Source organism: Meleagris gallopavo, chromosome 5 (assembly GCF_000146605.3).
Source record: "Meleagris gallopavo isolate NT-WF06-2002-E0010 breed Aviagen turkey brand Nicholas breeding stock chromosome 5, Turkey_5.1, whole genome shotgun sequence".
NCBI classification, from domain to species: Eukaryota; Metazoa; Chordata; class Aves; order Galliformes; family Phasianidae; genus Meleagris; species Meleagris gallopavo.
The window spans coordinates 54,418,061-54,444,498 of record NC_015015.2 but is presented as its reverse complement, the minus strand read 5'-3'; the positions used below and the strand labels follow the sequence as shown (position 1 = coordinate 54,444,498).

Here is a 26,438-nt window from a genome sequence, read left to right as displayed (position 1 = left end):
TTAACCTGTGCCCTTTTAGCAGTATTTCTATTGCCAGATTTGTTCTATATTCTCTTCTCTGACTATGAATGTTTTCATTCATGTAATCATGACATTATTCCCAAAGTCGTTCAGAGTTATTTTCAGGATTCTAAATACTATTGCATGAAGATGAATAGAGATGACAAAGCAGTGGGAAATGGGGGTGATGCTCCTCCGTGCTGGGAAGGATGTTGTACATATGCAGCCACTTGCCCAAAGTCACTTTTGGTTTCTCCTTTTGTAATTAATTATTGTTCTTTAGATCATTGCCACTCATCTGATTCAGATTCTTTCTTTTTCCCAGAATGGTCCCAAATATTCACATCCTATTAGGAATTTGTGTTGTTTCATGTTCTGATTGTTTGTCTGTGTTGCGTTACAAAAAGAAACATTTCTGCCCCCTTCTCATCTCTTTCACACCACAGTGCTTGCAGTTAATCTCTTCACATGTTGCTGTATTCCAGCATTCATCAGGCACTCTGTACAGCTTGCTGCAATTCTGCTGCCCCCCACCTCCAAAGGGGAACAGTGGGATGCAGCCCATTGGATAGGGATTATTGCACAAATCATAGTTATCAAGGCAGCTGCTGCCAGCACGCTAATAAACCACCCAGAAATTTGTGATGCGTTCAAAAGAGGGTAAAGCCTTGATTGTTGGTGGGAAACTACTGACTTGTGACACATCTTGAAGCTATTAAATAGAAATATTAAAATGTGGAAGACTATTAGTAATGAATTGTGTGCTGAATGAATGGAGGAAGCAGTTTGCTGTTCTGGCTGATAATTTTTATTTCTATTTTTGTTTTATTTAGGTACTCCTATCAATAAACCACCTGTTCTGGGCTACAAGGACCTTAATCTCTTCAAGCTGTTTAGACTGGTATATCAGCAGGGTGGGTGTGACAATGTAAGTGTCGGGTGTTCCCGAAACTAAATGTCTCATCGTTCTTAAAGGCTGTGACTGGTGTCTGTGTGAAGTGTCATTCCTTAATGTTCTTGGTTAACAAAACACGAAAGCTTACATTTCTCTTTTTTCTTACTTTCTCCCCCCAAAGATTGAGAGCGGTGCTGTTTGGAAGCAAATTTATATGGACCTTGGCATTCCTATTTTGAACTCGGCTGCTTCTTACAATGTAAAAACTGCTTACAGAAAGTAAGTTCTATTGTGGAACGATGAAAACATTGCTTTTTTTTGTCGTTGCTGCTAATAGCATGTACAGCATTCAAGCAATTTTTGATAGTTTAATGGAACAGTAGTTGACATTCTTCAGTTAATTAACAATTTTGAGCATTTTCCATTGCCAAGGATTGAATTGATGGAGGGAAGGAGGAGTGCTCAGGGCTGCATTAGAATTCTGCTCTTTTTTTTTAATCAAGAAACATTCATTTTCAGCATACGATGATGCCATTTCAGCATCCAACAACAAAAGTTATTAAAAAACACTTTGGCAAATTTAGGTTTGCAATTTATGGTTATTAATCTCAGTTGCATGCTGTTGAAGCCTTAGATGCTGCCTACAGAGAGCAGATTTTTTTATATCAGTTTTTTTTTTTTAACTTCCTCACAAATGTCGATAGAGAAGGATATCAAACTGCATGTTTAAATGTCATCTTTGTTTGGATTCTGTAAATTAATAGCTTTAGAATTACATAATTAATGTATACTTCTTTGGTGGATATGACAGCGTTGTGTAGTAGAACTACTACCGTAATAAAAATGTGTGAAACTTTATTCTAACACCTGCTTTTCAGTCATGTTCTTACTTTTGAAATGGAAACCTTTTAGGATTTACATTTTTTTTCAGGCTCGTTTTCTAAATAAAGATTATTTTTATTATTTATTCTCCTGAAAGTTTGAACAAGAAACAATTGGGCTTTTTGAGTAAAAGGGAAGAATGAGGTTCTCTTGACTCGAACCTAAGGAAATTTGGCTGATTGAATAGGGATGAATGACTAATGACTCAACTCATGTTAATGTTGATGAAGATGAAAATGTTCAGACTATCTTCAGTGGCATTTGAAGTGGGCACATATTTAAGGTCTGTATTTTACAGAGAAGAGTATGTATCATTAAAAAAGTAAACATGTGCTAGGTTGCTGTTGATGTGAAAATAATTGTTGTACAGACACATGATAGTGTGTTGTGATTTGCATATTTATTCTTTGAGGGATCTGCTACTTCACATTTCCCTCACCTGTAACTGGATTAGAGTGTGTACACAGGCAGTTAACAGAGAACAAGCTGATGCATGACAATTTGTTACCCTGTGGTAACTTGTTTATATGCCCATATTCTAGTACTAGGCTGATCTTTGCTGTCACTCCATGTTTGCAAAACTGTGTATATGTTCTTAGGCTTCACTGTCATGAGCTCTTACTTGAAGAGGGGTGAAGTTAAATTTGTGGGAAGCACCTGTGTGTACGTGCTGAGTTGTCTTTTTCACTGCTTGACTTCTTGTTCAGAGTTGTTTTATTTCAAAAACTCCTGTTTGTTTTTTTTCCCTGAAGTTATTGTTTTTCCCTGTGAGCAGGAAAATAGGTTTTTTTGCACTTAGATAAACAAAAAGCAAAGCTGAAATGTAAATGAAACTCTTACTTGTTTCATACAGGTATCTTTATGGTTTTGAAGAGTACTGCCGTTCTGCACACATTCAGTTTAGGACCATTCATCACAATGAACCAAAAGTGGTAGAAGACGTACAGAAACACGAGGAACCAATGGAGGAGAGTGTGAAAGAGGAGCAAAAAATGCCTCCAACGGAAGTAAAAAAGAAGCAGAAGAAAATTATTCCAGCAGTGAGAGCGAAAAAGAAGAAATAGAACTAAGATCCCCAAGGGTAAGTAGTTCAGACTGATTTCTACTTAGTGCTTAAACCCTTTGTATATTGAACAGTTTACATAATGAGTTTTCCCTTGCAGCAACTGTACATTTGAATTAGCACTCTTACAGGACAGCATTCAGTGAACAAGAGCTGGTGTTCAGCTCTTAATTACGTTTTGATTATTTCTTCACTTTCTAAACCTTCCATAGGATTTGCTAAGGCTGTGTTGGTTGTCAGTTGTGTTTCTGTTCAGGGATGGTTTGAGAGCTACTGAGAGCTGTATGTCATCAGAACAGTGTGAACCAGCAGGATAGCTCTGGTTGTGGGTGAGAATTTCCACTTGCATGTGGAACGTGAGGCTTTGTGTCAAGAAACAGGCATATCAAGGGAGTGCTGAAGCCTCAAGAATCAAAAGAAGACCATTTCTTACCACAGAAGGAGTTGATTCTTAGCACAGTATCTCTTCGTAATGTACTTAAATGTTCAAGTCACTGTGCAATGTCCCTGTCAAAGATGCTTTAGTAGTAAAATGATAAACCTGTACTAGAGCCCCAAGAATCACTCTGAGAAAGTCCTAAACAGCAGTTGTCCCACTGCTGAAAATACCTTTTAAGCATTCAATATTTCTAAAGCTGACAGACTTCTGTGAAATCAACAGGTAACTGTTGGGACTGGAGGCACTACAAGGAAGGTGTCTTGTCTCAGTCCAGTATGAGCACTTAAACTTAAACAGCATTGCTGTTGTTGTCAGGGACAATAGACCTTACAGGCATCCTGAAATTCTCCCAACCTCATCTTCTTTATTCCCAATCAAGCAAAATTATTTTATTTTGCTTTTCTTTTTTTTTCTTTCCCCTTGATAACAAAACTGCTTAAGTTAATATAGATTTTAGAATACTTTGCTTTTGGGTGTTATCTCCGGCCTTTCTTCCATACAGGAACAGTGTATTTGGAGAGCCTATACGAAGAACAAGTGACAGTAGATTTTAACCAGGTTTTATTTCTTTTCTAGGGACGAAGACGGCTTGCCCGTGACACAACCCCTGCTAAAAAAGATAGTGAAGAGGATAAAACACAAGATAAATTAAAAGACAACAACAAGGAAAACAAAGATGTAGAGGAAACTCTTGAGAATGCAGAAAAGAAAGAAAATGAAGCTCTACTAGGGAGAAAAAGTACACCAAAGCAAAAAGAGAAAAAGATTAAAAAACAGGAGGACTCTGATAAAGAGTCAGATGAAGATGAGGAGAGGCAGAGGGAAAGGTAAGCACTAATTTGTGTCACCTTAGCAGTGTATCTGTGGCAGAGCACTTTCTAAGCAAATGCATCCACAATTTGGAGGTCTGACTACTAGTTCCTTAAGTGTGAAAATCAGAAACTTCATTTGCTCAGCTGGAAAGGAAAAGGAAACTGCTGTTTTGGGCTTGTAGAGTTGATTATATTTTTAGGAATTACCTTTTTCTGGTAGATGGCAGGCAATATTTTTCACTTCCATCTTCTTGAAGGTCCTGCCAAGGTCTTGTTTAATCACACTCCTATACAGACAACAAGTAAGACAGGCCGTTGTATGGATGGTGAGCAACTGGGCAGTTAAAACATAAAACATAAAACTTCTCTGTTGTTAGTGATGGCTGAATGTATGACTCACTTATTTACTTAAACGTACCATTGGTAGGCAGAAGTTCAGCTAAGAAAGCAAAAGAGAAGAAAAGAGGAGTTTGAATGAAACCTGAGATAAGTTGAAAACTAATGGATGGAGAGATGTAGAATAGCAAAGACTGACTGACTGAGCAGTGGATGGATGAGGAAAGAGTAGAGAAATGATTTTCCAAGGGAAAATACTGTCCAGAAGCAAAGTTTGACAAGTTGAAGTGGGCTTGGTCAGGAACAAGCTATCACAGGGTGTCTCACATTATTGTCAGTGGTTAAGGGCATTGTCTTAGTTGTTTAAGCTGGCCTGCCTGCCTTGTTTTTCTTGTCCATGTGGCTGAATCGTGTGGGACGCAGCTGATACTGAATAAAGCCTGGTGGGGCTATTTCATGTTTTCCTTTAAGGAGGTTTGAGGAGTGGGAGCAACACACAGTTATTTTAAAGAAAGCTTCACTGTGCAGCCCAAAGAGAAATACTTCAGCAGACCATAGTATGTAAAAAGGGGGTGCAGTGTGGGTGTGTGGCAGGTTGCAGTTATGTCAAGTGACACGGGCATCAAAGATAGTTTTCTTTTAAGTAATGCAAGTGGTGCTCATCATCTTCATTTTTATTCTGTAGAATAGTTCATCTGTCCCTGAAGGCTGGTGAATACATTTTATTGAAAGTAAACTTGTAGTCTTTCTGGATTTCCTCTACTGCTGATTATTCTTGCAGTTTAACATCACTCTAAGTTCACCCTAACAATAGATTATGATTGTTGGAACTATGCTTAGATATTGTGTTCCAAGGTTGGATATTGCTAATAATATGTAGGTATAGACAGAAGAGCTGTGTAGACACTTCTGATCTTGGTTAAAACTCTGGTAATCAATATTTGTTCCATTGGAGTGGTGCTAATATCTGCAACAGGATCACTGTCCTTCAAACTTCCATATGCTGTTCATAAACTTCAGGCTATTATGCAACACATAGAAGGAAGAGACTATTTTTTACAGTAGTGTGTCAAAAGGAATTGTATTTTAAAAACTGAAGTTAGTTTTTCCTGTCTTAGAAGCCAAACACTGAGTTGATTTATTCCTCTTTCTGAGTTATTTAAATTTTCTTTAAAATCCTAAGCCTGCAAAGTTGTGTTCAGGCTGGCTTCAGAGGCAGGGCGTGATGCAGAAAACGAGCATTTTTGTTGCAGTCTTTTTTCTTTGGTAGCAGCTTGCCTGTGCTAGTTAAATGTTAAAACTTTGTCACTAATTAGTGGGTATTTAAAATACATTTTATTGCAGGGAGGAGATTGAGAACAAAGGAGAATCAGAAGGTGAAGAGGATGAGGAGGATACAGAACCTTGCCTGACTGGAACCAAAGTGAAAGTAAAATATGGACGTGGAAAGACTCAGAAAATTTATGAAGCCAGCATTAAAAGCACTGAGACTGATGATGGAGAGGTTTTATATTTAGTGCATTACTATGGTTGGAATGTAAGGTGAGGAGAAAACATGATTTTTCATGTCTTGATTTCTAAAATGATCATTACTTCCAAAAGATTTTGTTTTTAAAAAAAGAGAGAAAGATAATCAGTGGCTTGGCTGGAATTGAATTGTCAGCATGGTAATGTTATCTGATTGTTACCTTTTTCAGTGGTAGTAATTTTGTTCATGGCATGTTGCTGTAGTATTAAAATCTCAGAATGCACTTGTATGTTTCCAAGTTTCCATCCTGCTTACGCTGTGTAATCCTCTCTCCTTGCAGAAGTATCCATGTAATTTATTGTGCCAGCTGGTGTTACCAGCATCAGACTTGTGTTTAAAGGAAGCACTGGTAATAGGGAAGATGCCTTCAATTAGAAGATATGCAGGCACTGAGATTTTGAATCTATTCTTGGGTTCAGTGTTCCCTGTGATTATCAAGAATGGTTGTTACATGTAGGGAGATTAGGAGAGAGCCCAGCAGCAAGGAAGTAGAGGAAAAAAATGATCGAATACTTCTCTTGGCAGCCATGCTTTATATTCAGTACAGCTGTAGAAATTGCTAGGTTTTGTTTTTTGTTGGAAAATGGTGATTACATAAGCAAAAATATAACATAATTAATTTATTATTATTATTATTATTTTTAATAAAGCCTTTCAGGTATATAACTTTAGATGTTCCAAGTCTGTGAATTTCTGAGTAAATTAAGCAAATTCCTTTTTGTGGCAATGTGAAGTTTGTTTGTGAGGTTGGTATCCTTCAGACAGTTTAATGGAAATTCAGAAACTATTACTAGATTTTTGGTTTTTTTAATTAATCTTGTAATTTATTAGCAATTTAGTTGATCTCTCTAATGCCAGATACTCCATACGTCTGTAGATCTGTGCTCTACTTTGCTGTCTCTCCTTGGTAAATGCTTTCTGTAATTTTCTAAACATTTCTAAACATTGCAGACAGCCTTTTTGTACCTAATATGTTGTGACTTGCTTTTAGGTATGATGAATGGGTGAAAGCTGATCGCATTATCTGGCCTGTGGACAAAGGAGGACCAAAGAGAAAACAGAAGAAAAAAACAAAAGTAAGATAGATGATTTCAATAAGTTTCTTGTAGTACCATACTTACGACTGTCAATGTTCCTTATTTAAAAAAAAAATAAGATGATTCAGTCCATGCTCTGGCTTTCTAATAAACGCGCAGGGAAGGAGGAGAAAGAATTTACACCTTAATAAAATGTTAATTTTCTCCCTCAGAACAAAGAAGACAGTGAAAAGGATGAGAAGAAGGATGAGGAGAAACAAAAATCGAAGCGTGGGCGACCTCCTCTGAAATCTACTCTTCCATCAAACACATCTTTATCCAAAACACCTAATAGTGAAGGTAAATCAGGAGCCAGAAGTGCACGGAACAACTTGTCAGATTCCTCACCTTTGCCAAATGGAACAGAAGGTACATCTGATGCACTCTTGTTCTGGCATGGAAGTGCATGTAAACAGTGATGTAATGCAGTGCATTAACACGACAACTTCAGTGAACAGAGTGCTTTCAGAAGCTTTAAAATCCTGCTTAACCAGTCAGTGTACAAGCAATATGACAAAAACACATTTCTGGTGCAGATTTGACTCTGTGAAAATTAATATTTTCAATTTTGATTTTAGCAACACCTCGCAGGCAGACAAGACGTAGCTCAGGAATGTTTGATTCTGATAGAGGATCAAACGGTGAGTGATCTCAGTCCTGTGTATGTTTTTGAAGGTTTTTTAGTACCTTTTTTGAAAAGAAATTTGATTTTTAAAACCATTATTTTTAATTATTATTTTTTAATCTGCCTGTGAATTTTATTGACGAAGTAGGTGAATTGAAACTGCTGGAGAACACAATTTGCTCACAGGAGAGCCATGGCATGGAAGTGACAGTGGAAGTCATCCCATGTTCTTTAGCCAGAGCCTTTCAGTCTTAATCCTGAACAGACCTAGTGTAATAATAATAGTGTTTATAATGGAAATTAAGTCCTCAGCCTCAGTAGTACATCATCCAGTAAGGAAGTTAATTATATACACATGACAGTGATATTTCTGGTATTTCTAAGCCTCTGCAAATCAGAACTGAAGTGAAATCGCCGTCTCTTTTTAGTGTGGGTCCCTGAATAATCTCCTGGTGACATCATAATGCTTAAGTTTGATGTGGTGTGTGATTCATACAATAATTCAGCAATGTCCACGTGGGAATCTGTACAATTATTTTTGCTACTAGAAACTGTGATACAGTTATACTGGCTAATTTAGGAAATAGTGCTGCCATCACTATTATTGTTGAACAGGGGCTTGGGGTTGCAATAAGAACTGTAGTAAGTGGATTTTTTGTTGTTGTTTGGGATTGCTTACTGTAAATTGATTTTAATTGCATAGATTACTGGAAAAGAGTTTGTAGTTGAAAAAAGTAATAGTTGAGTAATAAATGACCTAGGTGCTGTTCCCTTCTATTTCTTTATTTCTTTGTTCTAAAATTTTTGCAGACTCTGCTTCGTCTGACAGTGAGGCAGATGAGTCATCTGAGAAGAACATGAATGAGGAGTTTTCTCCAGAAACTTCAGAACTGGAAAAAAATGAAAAACAAAATGATGAGAAGCTAGATGAGGAAAGCCCAAAGATTCCTCACGCACTGAGAGAAAATGACAGGACTCAAGTGCAGCCATTAGAAATCCTGAAACTGGAAGTTGAAGAAAGTGAACAAATAGTGCAGGTTTTTGGGAATAAAACAGAGCAAACGGAGGAAGTCAAGAGGGAAGCTGAAAAATCACCTAAAGGAAAAGGGAGAAGGAGCAAGACAAAAGATCTCTGCTTAGAGAATGCAAAGGTTTCTCCAGGAAGTCAAGAAGAGGTGGCTAATGAGTCTCTTACGGAAAATGAAAGATTAGACATGTCTTCCTTGGACTGTAAAGAGTTTTCCAGCACTACTGAAACTGAAACAGAACCTTCCACAAAAGATAAGAAGCTTTTGAAAAGGAAGATTTTGGAGCAGGCTTCACCTGAGAAAAGAAGTCGACGAGAGAGTGAGATGGAAGTCCCCAATATTGTATCTGAAGAGAGGACCAGCGAATGTACTGGGGCAGAGGAATGTAGAGGGCTGAATGCTGAAGAGTCGCTCAGAACTGAAAATGAAGAAATGCCATCCCTCGTGGCAGAATCGGTGCAGCACGGGCAAGAGCTGAGGAGCGAGAACTTTCAGTGTCCGTCTGAAGAGAGTGATAACGTTCCCTTGAAAGATGAGGATGACACAATGCCTCACATTGGTCCTGAAACTTTGCTCTGTCATGAAGTAGACTTGGATGACTTGGACGAAAAGGAGAAGAGCAGTAGCGAAGATACGATACCAGAAAAGCCAGATCCCAATACTTCGAATCCAGCTGCCTTACCTGCTGCTGTCCAGTCGAGCTTCTCGGTGGCCTCACCTCTGGCACTTAGTCAAGACGAGTCCCGCAGCATCAAGAGCGAAAGTGACATGACTATTGAAGTGGACAGTGTGGCAGAAGAATCTCAAGAAGGGCTCTGTGAGAGTGAGTCTGCTAATGGATTTGAAGCCAGCACTACGTCCAGCAATTGTAGTATAGTGGTGCCTGAAAGAGACGTTGGAGAGAAGGGTGAGCATTTCCTGGGAGGTGTCAGTCTCCATCTGTAGTGATTTCTGGTTTTCTTTAAGTCTGGTATTATGCTGCTAAAGCTCACTACTTTGCTTTGCCTTCTAGCTTTTAATGTCTTTCTTGCTTATAAAAAAGTGCTGGCTAATAGCAGAAATACTTGAGATGCTTTTTTTTTTTTTTCCCCCTAACTCATGTAGGTCAAAAAAGGCCCAGTGATAGCAATAGTGGAACACTGGCAAAAAAACAAAAGCGTACTCCAAAGCGAACAAGTGCTGCAGCCAAAAATGAAAAGAATGGAACAGGTACATTCCTCAGGGAGATGAGGGGGAGGTTATGCTGTCATACAAACATGCATAGAGCCCACTGTTTCATTGTGACATGTTATTTCTGTTAGATAGAACTTGTGCTCCCGTAGCTCATTCTTGGTGATTAGATCCAAACTGAAGAGGCTGAATTGAATGAGTCAATGTATTTAGGCACGACGAGAACACTGTTAAAGTTTTAAAATATCAAGCTAAAATAGTAATTATCTGACATAGAATATTCAGACATACTGGTTATGTGGAATATTGTAATTATTGTGGGAATTCAAAATATTTGCATATTCTGTAGCTTACAATTTTCTGTTTCTCGTTAAAGCTTCTGTGCTGTTAGTCATGTTTTAGAAGTGTTTCAGGTTTTTAAAACAATTTAGTAAATATACAAAGCAGTGTAGAATATCTACACAATTGTGTGTTACCTGCTTGTATTAATACAGTTTTTTGTTTTTTTAATAAAACTGTTCTAGTGTCTGCTTTCAATTAGAATCCCAAAATATGTGACAAAGGCACCTAGTGAATCTGATGCAATTTTTCCAGTGTGCATTTTGGAATTTTCTGAGCAAGAAGCAGCTGGTCTTTCTTAATAATTTTTCTAACTACAACTACAGCTTTAAAACCTTGATCATTTTCATGAAATTAAAATACATTTCTCTTACTGCAGGACAAAGCAGTGACAGTGAAGACCTCCCTGTCCTGGACAGTTCCAGTAAATGTACTCCTGTAAAACACTTAAACTCATCAAAACCACAGAAGATTTCTCGATCACCTGCAAGAGTGATTTCACCTCACATCAAAGATGGAGAAAAGGATAAACACAGAGAGAAACACCACCACCAGAATTCTTCACCTAGAGTATACAAATGGAGTTTTCAGCTCAGTAAGATTTTTTTTTATATCAACCAAAATTGTGAAAGACAAACTTTCTGGAGGCATCGGACCTTCGGTATTTTAGAAAAGCTTCAGCAGAGCCCTTGGAATTAATCCTTAAGTTTCATAGTTATGTTCACTACTGTTTCATTTAAAATAATAATAAATTGAAAATTATCCTTTTTTCCCATTTAACTGAGGCGGGGGAGGATTAGGTTAGATATTAGGATATTAGGAGGAAGTTTTTCACTCAGATGGTGGTGAGGCACTGGAACAGGTTGCCCAAGGAGGCTGTGGATGCCCCATCCCTGGAGGCATTCAAGGCCAGGCTGGATGTGGCTCTGGGCAGCCTGGTCTTCATGTTGGTGACCTGCACATAGCAGGGGGTTGGAACTGGATGAGCATTGTGCTCCTTTGCAACCCAGGCCATGCTGTGATTCTGTGATACTCCCTCCCATGTTTTTCTGTTCACTTGATCCCAGATAATTTTTGGCCATCTTTCAGTAAATTTGGGATTATGAAGCCACTGTACACTGGAATCCCAACTCTCTCCTATGGTCTTCAAAAAAGTGAATGTAACCAAAAACTGAAGCTTTGCTGGAGTGGTCAAAGTATTAAATTGCAGTTCAAGAATTGAGACTGCTAAAATCAAGGCTGTGATTGAAGAGGTGGGAATTAGAAGATAGGACACTAAGCAATTATTTGCTGTATCTTATCTTAGTTTTTCATTATAAATATATCTTTAAACTCTCCTTACTGATTTTAGTTTTTTGGGAGAGTGTTAGATATCAGGGAGTGGAGAGAGGTTTGTTATTGTTTAAAGAAGGATGTATTGTTTAAAGAGTGCATCTAGCAGGAATATCTGCAGCGTAACCTTTCCTCTTGGGCAGCATGATTCTTACTTGTGTTATTTGCCTGCTTTAAGGGCCTTGGACTGGGGGGAATTTGCAAGAAAATTCCTTCTCCTAGAAAATTGTGTGAGTTTTGTTATTCTAAACTAGGCATGTGCCTTTTTGGTGTCATTGAGAGAAGCATGTGTTATCTTTCATGCTCCATCTTGTACACTCAAAGAGTTGTGTCCATTTCTTTATCACTTGGATGAAGCTGTTCTCCTTCTTCTTCCTACTTTTAAGATGAACTGGACAACATGAGCAGCACTGAAAGGATCTCCTTCTTACAAGAAAAGCTACAGGAAATCCGAAAGTACTACATGTCTCTGAAGTCAGAAGTAGCCACCATAGACAGGAGAAGAAAGCGGTTAAAAAAGAAAGACAGAGAAGGTACCAATCAGATTTGCTTTGTGGACTTAAATGATCTCCACAGGTCCCTTCCTGCCCCTGTTATTCTGTGTGATTCTGTGTATGCTTCCCCTGAGATTTTCAGCATTTTTCTTGGAAATACAGAATCTGAAGCAATTATTTGACAGCATTCTGGGGGAGAAAAAGTTGTATCTGTTTATTCTTTTCATATATGTACATATTTAGAAAGAGTATCTTTGACTTTCCAGAATGTGAACCTAGCAAAAACATTCACTGATGTATTATAATCATCCTTTGGAAATGTGGAATTTCTGGGGAAATCATGGTGAGAGTTTTAAGGAGGGAAGATTGAGGTTGGATGTCGGGGAAGTTGTTTGCTGTGAGAGTGGTGAGGTGCTGGAACAGCTGCCCAGAGAGGCTGTGGATGCCCCGTCCATCCCTGCAGGTGTTCAGAGCCAGGTTGGATGGGACCCTGGGCAGCCTGGGCTGCTCTGAAATGTGGAGGTTGGTGGCCCTGCCTGTGGCGGGGGTTGGAGGTTGGTGATCCTTGAGGTCCCTTCCAACCTTGGCCATTCTATGATTGTGTTTTGAGTCAGCATAGTAACCCATCTATTGGATTGTTGCAGTTGGTGTGTGATGCAGGAATAAGTTTACTCATCCACTTAATGTGAATATAACAATGGAAAGAGTTGCCAAAAATTCACGTCTGTTTCTGCAATATGCCGAATCTCTGAGGTCTCTTTAATATGTATTAAGTATAGGCATCTTCATTCTCAGTTGTGCTTTGGTCATCTGATGCTGATACGTTCTCTGTCTTCAGTGTCTCATGCAGGAGCATCCATGTCATCTGCTTCATCAGACACTGGAATGAGTCCATCGTCGTCCTCCCCTCCACAAAACGTGCTTGCTGTAGAATGCAGGTGATACACGTTGCTCTGCCTTGCCAGCAGCTTGCTGCCATGGACTTCAATCCTGACATTCAGCCACAGAAAGCACTCGACTGGTTTGACATTGCCAAGTATATCCTGTACACACTTCCACTGCTGGACTGTATCTGTTCTCCCCTCCTACCCTCTCTTTTGTTGTTGTTTTGTTCTGTTTTTAAGTTACAGTTCGGAGAAATTAAGCTCATTGAAGGTTTGTAGGCACAACGTGACATGCTTGTCATTGTGTTTGTTTCTGTTTTGTTTTTGTTAATGCAGAGCAAGGGCACTTATCAAATTAGAAAAGTTATGTCCAATGAAGCATTCAGGTGTTCTCGGGTAATCTTAGAAAAGCAAGTGCACCAGGTAGAGACATCAGAGTATTATCCAAATGAACTGAGTAACTGCTGCACTTTCACCGAGCCGTGGTAACTCGGTGAGTAGTTCCTCTTTGTGGAAGCACTTGCTATACAGAACTGCCAAAGTACGTGTTCAGCAATGTGCCCAGTTTTAAAGGTGTAAATGGGACAAAATAAATTGTGAAAGGAAGTGTAGTTGACTGAAAACTACAGTTGTAATAAGTCTTCCACTTTTTATAGGATTTTTGAGCACACAATTATGCAAATATTTTAATGTTTATTAATGTTTACAGTGGAATTGTGAATAGGTTTTCAGTGGACTATCTTATCCCTTGACAAAAATATTTTGTCTTTTTTCTATGTAATTTCAGAGTTTTTATTTTGTTACAAAAAGACGAAAAATGAATATATAACAACAATGAAGTTATTTAACAAGATTTCTAAAGCTGAAATTTTTGTGTAAAATAAGGTATCTTGCAACTTGTTAAATATATTTATTCAGACATTGGATGTTGTATTTTTATGTATTTTTTAAAATATTAATAAAATTAGGAAAAAAAAAAAAAAGAAAGGAAAAAAAAAAAGCAACCAACCAAACTAGGTTAGTTCACTCTTTCGATAAAACACAGCTGTCAGTTCTGGCTCTCACAGGAGGATTTACCCGTGCCTGGATTGAAATGGGTCCGGCTCTGTGTCCTCCACAACGCAGATCTGGAAGCGGGCATCTGGATTCAACTCTGACTTTGGTTGGAAAACTTTGGCAGTCCTACTCACCTTGTTTGGAGGAACAGAATCTTGTTGGGTTGCCCTTAAGATACTTTGTCGCGAGTTCTTATGTTTGCTATGCTGCCGAATGAATTTCTATCTCCCAAAGTTGAGATGCAACCATAAGGTAAAGCAACTTCGTATGCTTTGTCTGTGGATTGTCCCACAGACGGATACAGTTTGTAAATAACTCTTCCAAAACCATGTATTTAAAGCAGTTTGCATATACATTATGTATAAAAGCGATTTTTTATCGATTTTTTTATTCATGTTTGTACATTGGAAGGGGTTCTTGGCCCCTTTTTCTGTGTTTAATATGCTGTAGACTAATAACATAGATGCTCTAGACTGTATATCGGGATATTCTGGTTCACACAGCAGAAAGTCAGAACGAAACACTAGTGATGGAGTAGCATTACTAAAATCAATGTTTCTTGAAATCTCATTTTACAACATTTGTCAACTTGTGATTCCAATTCCTTCCATTTTTGCAGAAAATTAAAGAAAAAGTACTCTTGTAAATGCACTTTTTCTGTCTTTTCTTAAGCAAAGCAGAACTATTTCAATGTAAGATAATTATGGAGCTCAGTAGACAGCATTAATAAAGGCCCTGTTTTAAACATAGGCTTTACATTCTATTCTTATTGAAATGATTGTTCTTGTAAATGCCTGGGCTTACCTAAACAGGACGATCAGTCTCCCTGAATGGTTGTGAAGACCTTTATCCAGAGCTAACTTTCACTGTTACTCTTACAGTAGCTGTGAACAAAAAGCAGTACTGATTTCATAGGAAATCACGTGGGTCACAGTTCCTCAGCTTACCTTCCACGATTGCTAGTAGCAGAAACAATTTTTCTATTCAAATAAGATCAGTTCTTACTTTAGACAGGTCTCTAACCTCTGCCTACAAATTGCTTGATGTCTCCAGCAGACGTGCACACACTCAGCATGTGTAAGGTGTTGGATGGGCTCTCAACTGTCTGTATTTCAGCACAGAGGTTCACTTACAGCTTCTCCTTATCTCTTAGGAATGTTTACCTGCTTACATCAGCCCAGAGCTCCTCAGAGCCCTGAACAGCAATTCATGTGACTGTCCCAGCAGAGAGCTGCACAGCCAGGAGAGGTGGATGACTTTCTGCCAAGCCTGGAGCACGTCACTGCCTTCCTGCTTCTGTCTCTGGCAAGAAGTACAGCAGGTAGCTGAGATTATACAGTGGATGTTTCAAGGAATATTTTTAAATGCCATTAGAAACTATAGTGAAAAGAGCATTATGTAACGTGGAACTAGGCTGCTCTAAAATTGAAATCGACAAAAAACCCTCCAAGGCCTTTTATTTCTCACTTCACAATCCCCTCATTTCTGTGTTGCTGCCATAAAGCAAACTCCAGAGTGCCTTTTCAGTGCCTTCAATTATGAATGTATTGAATTGGGATTTTTTTGTTTTGTTTTGTTTTAAGAAATGTTTGCAGGAGCAATGAAAACCAAAGCACCCTCTTGGCAGACCTCCCTGTTCTCCTGCCTCCTGATCTCCTCCAGGTTGTGTCAAGATGAGAAGCACGACTTCCAGCTTAGTTGGCAGGTGAAATAAATTGCAGAGGATGATGGAATCAAATGCTCTTAGAACTGTTAGAAAGAGCTGGGCTCCAGGAATATTCAGACCCTCCCCTGCCACCTACTGTTGATAAGAAGAGCTGGCAGATTACTTCAGGTTGTGTATTAGCAGGCAATCTGAAAACTAGAAAGCAACGTAAAGCTTGCATGCAAGGACAGACGGTAAGAAAATGTTTGTATCCTTACTTCTTTTAACTTACATTTGCTTTTCACGAACGTGTGTATCAGCTGTGTGTGTACTGATGACTTTTTATTTTTCTAAGGTGTAAATTAAGCAACACGTGGTTTAATCTGTTCATTTCTGATTCCTTCTCGCATATGAGAAACCTCCTTGTTGGAACAATAATGAAGCATTATTTCAACAGAATTGAAACAGGATTACAGTAATAATTAAAAGCACAACGAGAGCAGGTAAGTTGCATCTTCCTGAAGCACTGTGTTTGACTTTCACAGGGAGCAGCACAGACTTTAAAGCTATAGGATGGCAGAGAGGAAAAAGTGCAATCAGTTCTTCACTGTGTCAAATTCTGTGCAAGTTGCTCTCAGATTGTAAATTAATTTTAATACACAGTGACAGATGAATCTAGGCAGCAATTTTTGAAGCAGGTTCAATTGTGGGAATGGCTACTAGAATTGCACAGGATGGCTTTGGTGGGGAGGGAAGAAGGATCCATGGATTCTGAGCTCACATCTCTGCTCAGACCTGAGAGCACCTCCTATCTGCAAATAGCTTTGTCAGCCAGATGGAATTTCACTCTGAAAAGTCAGTGTCAAATTCTTCTAATAAAATGTTCTTTTCCCTGTTAAAAAATGTTCTCTGCTTGTCTGAGGTGGTCAAATGGGTTTCTGAGCAGCGTTTACTGGAATTCTTTTACAGCAGAAAGTCTGAGAAAAGCGGTTCTGCTCTTCTTTAAGAGCACGTTTGGTTTGATCACTTTGAAACAAAGCTGACAGGTGAGCTGGAAGAGTGATTTACAAGCTGCAACAAAAAGAGGACTGTTAACAGAGGTGTGTTGAGCTGTTTTATTTCACAGTGCCCTTTGCATTTTGCAGATACTGTGCACTAAAACCTCAGTTATTTTTAGGTCTCTGTACTTGAATTTTATTGTTTGCTGCAGTTTGCAGGATAAAGGCTACCTCTGGAGATGGAAGGAACGTGACAGAGCAGCAGAACCAATGGAGCTGCTGCCAGACCTTACTCTGTAACGTCAGGGCTTAGAAAAAAAGGCTTTTTATAATTAGCTCACACTTAGCAAGCTGTCACCCTCAGATTTTGAGAACCTCATGTTCTCTTCCTCCAGGTGGGATGGTTTCTGAACATGTCCCCAGAGAGTTTAAAATCATTCACCTTCATTAGTGACTACCTGATAACCATTACTTATTAGTGTGTTTCTTTGGTTTTGGTTTGGATTGGTGTTTCTGGAGGGGAAGCCATGAGTCCCACAAGGATTTATTTTTCTCATCCATTGCTCTGGAGGAATAAATACATAAACTCAGTTTTTCTTTTTTAAATGTAATTGGTCTCAAAATGTACTTACTGTAATGCGCTTTGGTGGTGGATTTTCTTATTAGTCACAGCCTGATGATGAACACTCACTGCTTTGTCATTTAAAGAAAACAGAGAAGGTAGGACACTCTTAACCATGAAGCAGTTAACCATACCTCAACCTTTCTGGCTTCACTGCCTTCACCATTCTGAATTCTCAGCCCAATGTGTGCAGTTACTCCTGCAGCTTCCAGTGTTCACAGTTACCCCATGTTTCGGAGCAGGGCTGTGCTGGCTGATGCTGCTGTAGGTCTGCAGCTCCCCGTGGTTTGTATCGTCTGTTTGGCTTGTCCTGACAGCTTTCAAAGGTGAAAATGTCTGTCTCGGTTTTATGGCATTTGGCTTTAATTTAGCATTACAGCTCACTCGTTATGACAAAAAACAAAGGAGAGTTGTGAACCTTACTTACTTTCTCTGCAAAACATAATTTGCCAGCACAGAAAATCAGCACTAGATGCCCATTCCAGCTGTGCGAGCCTGCAGGACATTTAGCAGCAGTGCATTCGCTTGCATTGAGCCATGCTCTGGACAGTTATTACATGGTGTTGGCTCCATCTCTCTATTTCCCAGGTTTTCAGAGTCACTCAGCAGTATTTCCATGCAGCCCCATCAGTTTCTTCAGCTATTTCTAAACCACTTCGTTGCTAATCCCTCATCTGGGTACAGCTTGACCCAATTTGCCACCATCCTGCCAGCTCTGCTGATTATGTAAGGAGGAGCAAGACAAGGCATTTATATGAGATACATTGCTTGTATCGTGCGAGGGTGACTTAGCTTTTTAACAAGCCACTTGTTCACGTGTGCACAGTCTTACAACCGTTGTTCAGCACAATGCTCACTCTTTAACCCTTTTCACTTTATCATCAGGTGGCTGTGCTTCATCTCTGCTCCTCCTGCTGTCTGCTCCGCCCTGAAGTGAGGCCTCAGGTAAATGGCACCACCCCACGTCTCCTGAAGGCAAGAAAAAGCTGTAAGTATTTTATTTATTATTATAATTTTCCTCACATGTTGCCTACAGCACCCTAGGGAGGCCCTGCAGGGCACAGAGGCTCTGTTCTCTGAGGAGATAAGAGGGTCCTGCTATGCAAGCATGGCAGGACGGGTGGCCAGCACCCCACTCCTCACTGATAAGGTGGTTTGGAGGGCACTTTGGGGCTGAGGAGGCTTGAAATGAGGCAGCAGTGGTTCCTGGTGTGTTGCTGGAGCCCTGGCACACACACAGGTGCAACACAAACTTGGGCATAAAGAGGGGATGAGGCTCCCAAGCTCCACACACAGTCAAATACAGAACTGGATTTCTGCTTTGATGATCTGAAATCTGTCTAATCTCCCCTTCATACTGCATAAACAAATGTCAGCAGGGAAGCACACTGCCTTCCTGTGTACAGTTAGTGTGGTTCCCTCAGCTCTCCCTTTTGCCTTCCCTGCAGTCAGTTCCAGCTTTCTGAGCTCAGGTATTAGAGCGCAGTGTCTCCTTGCACTGAAGTCACAGCCATGCTCCATCTCCTGGCACTTGGCATTCAGCCTTTTCTTTTCTTTGTCCTTTACTCCCCAGTTACAAGCCCAAGCACTCAGCAGGACTTACAGAAACTTGGACCTTGCTCTTATCCCGGAGAGCAAGGCTTTGGTTTGACCTTTCCTGTTTGGTATGTGCTGACCAGTAGCTGCAGTATAGCCTTCTGGTTCAGACACCCATCTAAAGAGGAAGGATCTCTGTTCTTGTCTCTGCTTCAGTGAGCATCACCTCTAAGACGTGGCCACTCGCACACCCAGTCCCACCAGCCCAGCTCCAGGCAGGCTGCACAGATATTGCATCGAAATAGAGGAGAAGATGGCAACTCTTTTTTTCCCCCTGGATAACAGTGGGTTAAGGTGGCTTTAAAGCTGGAGTCCAAGGAAACTGGGGAGCCTGAAAGTAATTTATTAACTAAGTCTCTCTAATACTTGCCCAACCTTTAGTACAATAAATCCATTTTAACAAATATTTACAGATCTCCTTACCCACCCCAAACCCCAAAATGTGAGGGAAAAAATGCTTTTTTAATCCTCTCCACCCTCAAGGAGCTCGGCCCAGAGGACACGAATGTCCTCCACTCCCATCACCTAAATTCTTACAGTCACTCTTCTGAGCAACTGTTCTCTTTGCACACATAAGATGCAATAGAAAAATAGTATTTCAATGATACATTATCTTTAAACATTAACAAAAAGACTTTTCTAAGTAAAGCCTTTAATATCTGATATGGATACGTTACTTCTGAGGGCCAAGAACATTTGTGGTTTAACTGTATTAAACAATCAGGATGTTACAAGTGTGTTATTCCTTTGAAAAAAAAAGATAAAACACCAACTTGCTGCCTTATTTGGGCTCTTTTTTAGCCTTTGCTATTTTAGAATTAGCTCTTAACCATCTCCAAGGTAACGAGGGATGGGGGGACGTAGGAGAAAGCAGTGATGTGGATACTACAAAACACGTCAACAAGAAATTAGAATGTCGTTATTTCTTCCACCTTTGAGAAACAGGTCTCTGGGGCAGCTTTAAACAGCAGCAGAGCAGTGCCCAGTGGAAGTAGCAGGAGTACTGGCTGCAGTCAGTGCCTTGTAATCCACACCCTGGATAGCTGACTGAAGGGTAGTAAAGGAAAGCAAACAAGAAAAACAAAGGACAGGATTTATTTTTTTTTCTTCTATCACTGATGGAAATCAAAACCTATAGGGAAGCCAGCAACAAAAAAGCATGTGGGCTGGACTCCTGCCATTTCTGTTCCTTATTGCTGCTTTTCTATCTAGCAACAGCTATTTCGTGTCAGCTGCCAGGTTCTGCTTCAGCCTTTCACTGCTTGATGTTTCAAAATCTGTCTGGTAATCCTGACATCCAGTTCCATTTGTTATTGTATTTTATTAGGAAGAACTGAAGGCAAACGTGCATGTTAGCTATCAGGGCATCACAGTGGTTACTGATGAAAGCGCACCGTGTTTTTCTCTATTCTGTATTTCAGAACACAGCTATTGGGTAATGAAATAGCAGTAAGTTGTCATTCTGCTGTACTAGCAATCTGACTGTGGGATCTCAGCTATCAAGATCCTTTCAAAAGAAGCAGCGTTTATTCCTGAGCCAACAGCACGTAATCAGAACGGTTTTCTCAGACTTTGCTCTGCACTCAATCAGCAGCAACTAAAAAGGCATCGCCTTGTACGTATCTATTCACACTTAATTGTGTGAATGCCAACAGAAAGGAGGAACCCGCCAGCAAGCTCAGTGCTTGGAGCACATCGTGCTTACAGCCAGCAGCAAAGCCAGTTTTGGAGGACCACTGGGCCCCCCAGAGGGAGACAAGGAGCGTAGAGACGTTGCCTCTGGCAAAGGTGCTGCTAATGGCACATTACTGTCACTTGTGAATGACCTGGTGAAGCATAAGGCCAGCATAACCTAGGGATAAGCTAACAGGCACCCCTGCCTACCTGAACTCATTAGTTATAGCAAATGACTGCTGCTTACAGTAGCTCTTAGCTTAATGCTCTAACAGGCTGCAGTCAGCACTCCAGGACAGTCAGAATGATCTTAAGGCTTTAAGAGAGCAGCTGGCAACGAAACAAAAGTTCTTCCCAAGTCGAGAGAGGTAACGTTCACAAATCCCTACCTGCTAAAACCGATCCGTTAATTAGTAATCTATCAATCAGCAACTTCAAGCAGCAAAGAATGAATAAGACTCCATAGGAGGATGATGAGGAATAAAACTGCAAACAAAACACGGCTCTCAAACAGCATCCCAAATTGTCTTTGGAAAAAACATACATACAACTGTATGGTTCCATTTACTTTACTTGAATTAAATTAAAAAATGTATTTCCATATTACACTTCTTTTGCCTCTGAATCAGTCCTAACAGAAGAAAAAGTATAACTTTCCCATCTCCTTGAAATTTAAATATAGTAGTCTGTGGGCCCTGAAAAAAAATTGTATTATTCCACTGCAGAATGGAAAAGACCTCAGAAAGAGACTCTGCTGTCAGACAGCACTCTCTAACTCCTTGCATTACCCTCCACGGCTTCCAGTTTCCAAACAGCACCTTAGAACAATCTTCAGAGTTGCTGGACATGCATCTTGACAGTAGAAAATCCAAAACGTGTTCTTGCCCAGTGAACACTGGCACTGCTCCTGAAGTCTGAACAGAGTGCTCTTGTCTAACGAGGTTGGCTGAGCAGTCCTGCTTTAGCTGCCAGAGCTTCGTTCTGCTGAATGTGATACTCCTGAAATCTCATGGAGATCCTTTGTGTCATTTTCAAGTACTTCTGTAGGCAATGTTCTGAGCAAGTTATCTGGAGGAAGAGGAAAACAGCTTCAAAGAGTGCTGAAGACACCTTCCTCAGCAGAATCCCAAGTGAAATAGTCAGGTATATAATATTAACTGACTACATCTCATGCTCTGTGTTCAGCTTAAAGCTCAGGACCTAATTGTTCAGTCTCTCTGTCTGGTAGAAAAATGGGAAGCTTCATTTTTGAGGAATGCTTGAAATGTCTTTTAATTCCATTCTCATAAAAAGGCCTTTATGGAAAACATCTTAGAGCCAGGAAATATTAACACTTCATCCTTGGACTGCTCTTGTGAAATGGAAGTACACAAAGGATTTTGTTTTGCAGTAAATACTAAGCCTGATAAAGGTGGTGGTTTTTGTGTTGTTTCCCTCCTCTCTTTTTCTGAATCCTGGTTTGCAAACACCTATTTTTGACAGCCAAATCTGCTCTACTGTGTGTTAGCTCAGGTTAATCTTTTTTTGACCTTGTTCCTATTAGCTCTAGCAGACATCTTGTACCAGCCTGGTTCACCTTCACAGAACAGCAGCCCCTGAAGTGCTACCAGACAGCTTACTGGACAGGGGACAAACACCAGGGCCTGTTCCACAGCTCCTCTCATGTTTTAAAGTGAGGGCATTCAATAATTGTAGAGAAAAATGGGATCTATTCCTGAGTTACAGTTCTACCAGTCAGATGTTCAGTTCCAAACCTTTCAGTCACTGTAGAAGTCACCACACTTAAATACAAAAGATGAGCACTTTGCACGATTACCAGAAAAGCAGAAATTGCTTTAATGCAGCTCAGTATAAAGGGGTGTGGAAAGCAGAGATGCTGGAAGAAAAAGAGATAACCTGCAACTGTACGTTCTCTCCATTCCACTTTCTCTCTCCCTGACCTGGCATCAGTCACAGTAAAACCTGTTAAGCAGGAGTTAAGTCTGACTAGGAAATAAATGCTGTTGGATTCTAGAAGCACCCCAAGCCACATCTCCCAGAGGGCGTGGTGTCTGTGATACCCTGCCTGGGGAAGTCTAGGCTTGTAGTGAAGAGTGCTGGATGGAAAGAGGGCAGCAGCTGCTTTTACAAATGCAGAATCTCCAAGATCCATGAAGACATTTATCTTAATTATTAAGGAACTACAACTTTAAATAGGAAATGAGGATCAGAGCAGACCAGTCATCCGTTTAGACCAGTATTCCATATCCACGAGGCCCACAGCCAGATGCTTTGCAGGAAAAGCATCCTGCATAACTCAAGCAGCTAAAATGAGTTGGTAAAAAACAATGGCAAAACCTTATCCAGAGTAGTTCTGACCACCTGCAATTGAGAACATTCCCAACAAAGCAAATGCAGAGAATATCATGGGAACAAAGAATCTGTCTTGGGAAGCCAGGAGAGCTTGGTTTAGTGCAGCAGAACAAAAGCTGAACGGAGAGATGATTTCTGCCTGCACTGAGGGACAGCTGTTAAACTCTAAGGAGGCAGCAAATGCTCAAACACAACGTAGGTTTAAATCTTTGTGTGTGGTTTAGGTGGTTTTGGGGTTTTTTTTTTTTCCTGGTAGCAGAAAAGCTAGAGTTAAGTAAAGCTATTAGACTATTAACAAATTATATTAATTACACCACTCTGAAACAGCAGCCCAGCAAGCGACGAAAGGCAAAGAACAACATGTAACTCATCTGATCCAGAGCCTTTTCTTTTGGCAGATGGATACGTGATGGAGCTCCCTGCACTGCAGGTAACTGGACTGAAGAGCCAGAGCTGTGGGGGCAATACATTCCCACCAGCACACCTCCCTGCTCACTGCAAAGCTGCATGCCACAACACTTCCACTCCTCCAAAGACAGCTAACGAGCTTTTCAGCTAACTGAAAGATCCAAACTGTCCACATTGCTGCTGAAATTTGAGTATTAAACAGAAATTCTACCAAAAGGTAATTAAAAGCATAGGAAACATTTACATACCTCTTCTGGTTTAACTTCTCTGGTGGTGAAATCTCTTATACAATCCATGAAGCAATTTTCTGTAATTTTATTATATGTTCCCAGGAACTCCTTGAACTGCATTAAAAATTGAAAACACCATTAAAAAAAATACATATCTCCATTCGTTTTTTCTCACACACAGCCCATGAGCTGTTTGGTGATAGCAACATTCAAAGGACAACTCATCAGAAAAACTTACTGTCCAGCAACAGATTCAGCACAAAATGCTGTTAGTGCTTAAATAGGTCCAGTACTGTATGGGATAGGTGTAAGTGTTGCTTGATAGAGAATTAATCTCGTCCCAGAGGACAACATAGAGAGGTTTTCCTCCTGCCCCATACCCTGAGCCTTTTGCTCTATGTGACAGATGCACCACTCACGAACACAGCACTCACCTGCTTGATCTGATCAGTTTCTGATATTTGTCCAGCCATATTCTGCTCTCTGTGATTCTGTCACCTGCTCTGAAGATAAAAGTTGAGTTCTACACAAAAAACCATACACGCACACCACAACATTTTTGAAGAGAACCAAGCTGTACATGTTCCCTACGTGTACTTAAATGCAATGGTGCCAGCAAACTTTCAAGCCACCCACATAAAGTTATCTGACTTGTATTCAGCTAAACGAATATCCAAGATAGTTCCAGATATTGAGTTCTTTCCAGATCTACCTGCTAACTGCTGTCCTTTAAACACTTTATAAGCATTTGGAACAGCTGAAATGACTATATGGGAGGGTGGAGAAAGGTGTGGAATTTTTATAAAGGCTTTCAAATACATAAAGTAAAACTGGAGTGGAGGAGAAGCAAGCAAGTAACGTTATCTAGCCTTCTAATTCAGTGACGTTAGCTGTCATTTGCAAAAAGAACAGTAAAGCAAAAAAAATAGAAACCAGTGCCAACTCTGAATGAACCAGCATGGATCAGAAATGGATGAATGGATTCAGTGCAGCTGCATTCTCACCAAACACTTGAACTAGAGCCAGCGTTCTGGTCATTGAATATAGCATGTGAAATTCAAGAAATCGTAACAAAATGAGGGCAGCCTTAAAGAAAGAAAAACAGACAAATGAAAAGGGAAGAACGAGCAGCCAGGGATCCAAGAATTTAAGCAAGCATCCTTAAGGGTGGCTCACATTCCTCATCTAACACCATAAACAAGTTAAGGCTTGAAAGTACACCTCTAAGGAGCCTTCAAGAACAGTGAAAGCATGTCCTCTTTCCCATGCCTGACATATTACCCAAGGCCTATCAGCCGTGGTAATGTCAGTTAATGTTACACCTTGAAGAGAAGATGATCCTTCAGTTTTGTTTACAGTCACGACTGGAAGAAAAATCAGTGCCAAACTGTAAAGACTTTGTGAAGAAAGCTCCTTCAGCCCTCTAGCGAGTGCAACTGCTAATTATTGTGAACAAGAACAAAATGAGTTATTTCTACAAGAAAAAGAAGCAATTAAAACAGCACTGTGGAGCTCCTGCAAGCATGCAGCCACCCTCCTCTTCCCAGTAGTGGAACAGTGGTAATATCTGCCTCTTAAGGTTACATTTTATTGCTACGTATGCAGTGATAGAATTCAGGGATTGGAGATAAGGAGCACGTGTGGTTCTTGGGTTTAAGATATCCATCCCCGTGACCAAGAGTGCCTCACGAGTCAATAGATTACTCTCTTTTAAAGAGAACCTATGAAATATGGTTACTGAGAAGCAGAGCATTGCTGAGGCTACTGTAACCTCTCGCTTGTTTTAAGAGAAGTGGACACAAGTGTCATCTGGGAGAACAACTGCTGAAATGGATGGCAGTTCTACTCTCCCATTTCTCCGTCTGTTACAAGAGAAAAAAAACAACGGTGAGAATGCTGTCAATCCACTTTAAGTTGATGATTAAACAGAGAGCCCAAGCCCACAGGGAACAGAAAAGACTTCTGTCCTTTCCCAAGCACAGCAAGTTAACAGCTTTAGACCCTCCCAGTGCATTTCTCACACTCAGTATTGCTTCACTGTGTTTGCTTACAACAAACCTGAAGTTTTTCTTTTCTGTCACTGTTTGGCAAGCTTAAGATTATGCCCAAGTGAGCTGCAGCTCCACAGAGCTTGTACACTAACACTTGGGAAGCAGCTCTGACTTAAAACAACCTAATGGCACCATCTTATTTTACATGTCTGAAGCACCAGTCCCTCTGCAGCTATTTTGTGCAGCACAGGCAGTGAAATTATATGGCTTTAGTGCACGTCTTGGTGCGTGATCAAGGACCATTGGGGACTGCAAAGCCTCACTGGAAATCACGTGGATCATGAGGAAAGCAGCAGTAGCTGGGAGATCCCATTTCAAAGAGCCCTGGTGCTCCTCCAGGTAAGTTGTTATATACCAGAGAGATGCTCTTTTTAAAACAAGACTGTCTGAGAAAAGCAGGGAGCTCAAGAACCACAGAATGGCTTGGGTCAGAAGGGATCTCAAAGATAATGTGATCGGAGCACCCTCAGGACAGGCAGGGCTACCAGCCACTACATGGGGCACCAGCTCAGGCTGCACAGAGCCCATCCACGGCCTCGGGCACCTGGAGGGATGGGGCACCCACAGCTCTGGGCAGCAGTGCCAGGGCCTCACCGCCCTCCGAATGAAGAATTTCTGCCTGACACCTAAAGCTGAATCTCCTCTCTTTTGGTTTAAAACCACTCCCCTTTCTTCTGTTACTATCAGATGTAAAAAGTTGGTTTCCCTCCTGCTTACAAGCTCTCCGTAAGTACTGCAAGGCCTCAACGAGGTCTCCTCGCAGTGACAGGGAAGCAGCGATTCCCTAATCCTGACTCAACAGCATCCTTTCCCATGGAAACAAAACAAGCTGTTTCCCTCTCTCCGCCCAGCCCTCTCGCTGAACTCGTTCCCTCGCTGCTTGTGGCGGCGCAGCACTGCCCC

General features: G+C 40.5%; 2 protein-coding genes and 1 long non-coding RNA gene across 5 annotated transcripts in view; 2 read left to right on the top strand and 1 right to left on the bottom strand.

Moving 5' to 3' along the window:
- Positions 1-13,877, top strand: part of ARID4A (AT-rich interaction domain 4A) — a 42,592-nt gene extending 28,715 nt beyond the window's left edge. Inside the window, 14 exon segments of the mRNA XM_010712085.3 lie at positions 834-928; positions 1,077-1,174; positions 2,631-2,788; positions 2,791-2,858; positions 3,856-4,106; positions 5,772-5,969; positions 6,947-7,031; positions 7,205-7,400; positions 7,610-7,672; positions 8,467-9,591; positions 9,789-9,893; positions 10,573-10,788; positions 11,912-12,058; positions 12,858-13,877. Coding sequence (XP_010710387.2) covers positions 834-928; positions 1,077-1,174; positions 2,631-2,788; positions 2,791-2,858; positions 3,856-4,106; positions 5,772-5,969; positions 6,947-7,031; positions 7,205-7,400; positions 7,610-7,672; positions 8,467-9,591; positions 9,789-9,893; positions 10,573-10,788; positions 11,912-12,058; positions 12,858-12,961 — 2,909 coding nt within the window. The 3' untranslated portion in view covers positions 12,962-13,877.
- Position 13,878: 1 nt separating this feature from the next.
- LOC104911276 lies at positions 13,879-23,542 on the top strand. 3 transcript variants are annotated; one of them, XR_004160006.1, is made up of 6 exons: positions 13,879-15,280; positions 15,543-15,858; positions 15,960-16,107; positions 16,577-16,704; positions 18,110-18,212; positions 23,245-23,542. It is a non-coding gene; the product is annotated as an uncharacterized LOC104911276 (long non-coding RNA). The 3 variants fall into 3 exon arrangements; XR_004160004.1 differs by having other exon boundaries at positions 16,574-16,704; XR_004160005.1 differs by lacking the exon at positions 23,245-23,542 and adding an exon at positions 20,242-20,583 and having other exon boundaries at positions 16,574-16,704.
- Positions 21,048-24,966, bottom strand: TIMM9 (translocase of inner mitochondrial membrane 9). Its single transcript, XM_003206801.4, has 3 exons — positions 23,919-24,966; positions 23,503-23,598; positions 21,048-21,562 (listed from the first exon to the last, which is right to left on the bottom strand). The coding sequence occupies exons 1-3, from the start codon at positions 23,955-23,957 to the stop codon at positions 21,428-21,430; spliced, it is 270 nt and encodes an 89-aa protein (XP_003206849.1). The 5' UTR covers positions 23,958-24,966; the 3' UTR covers positions 21,048-21,427.
- Between the last annotated feature and the right edge of the window lie 1,472 nt (positions 24,967-26,438).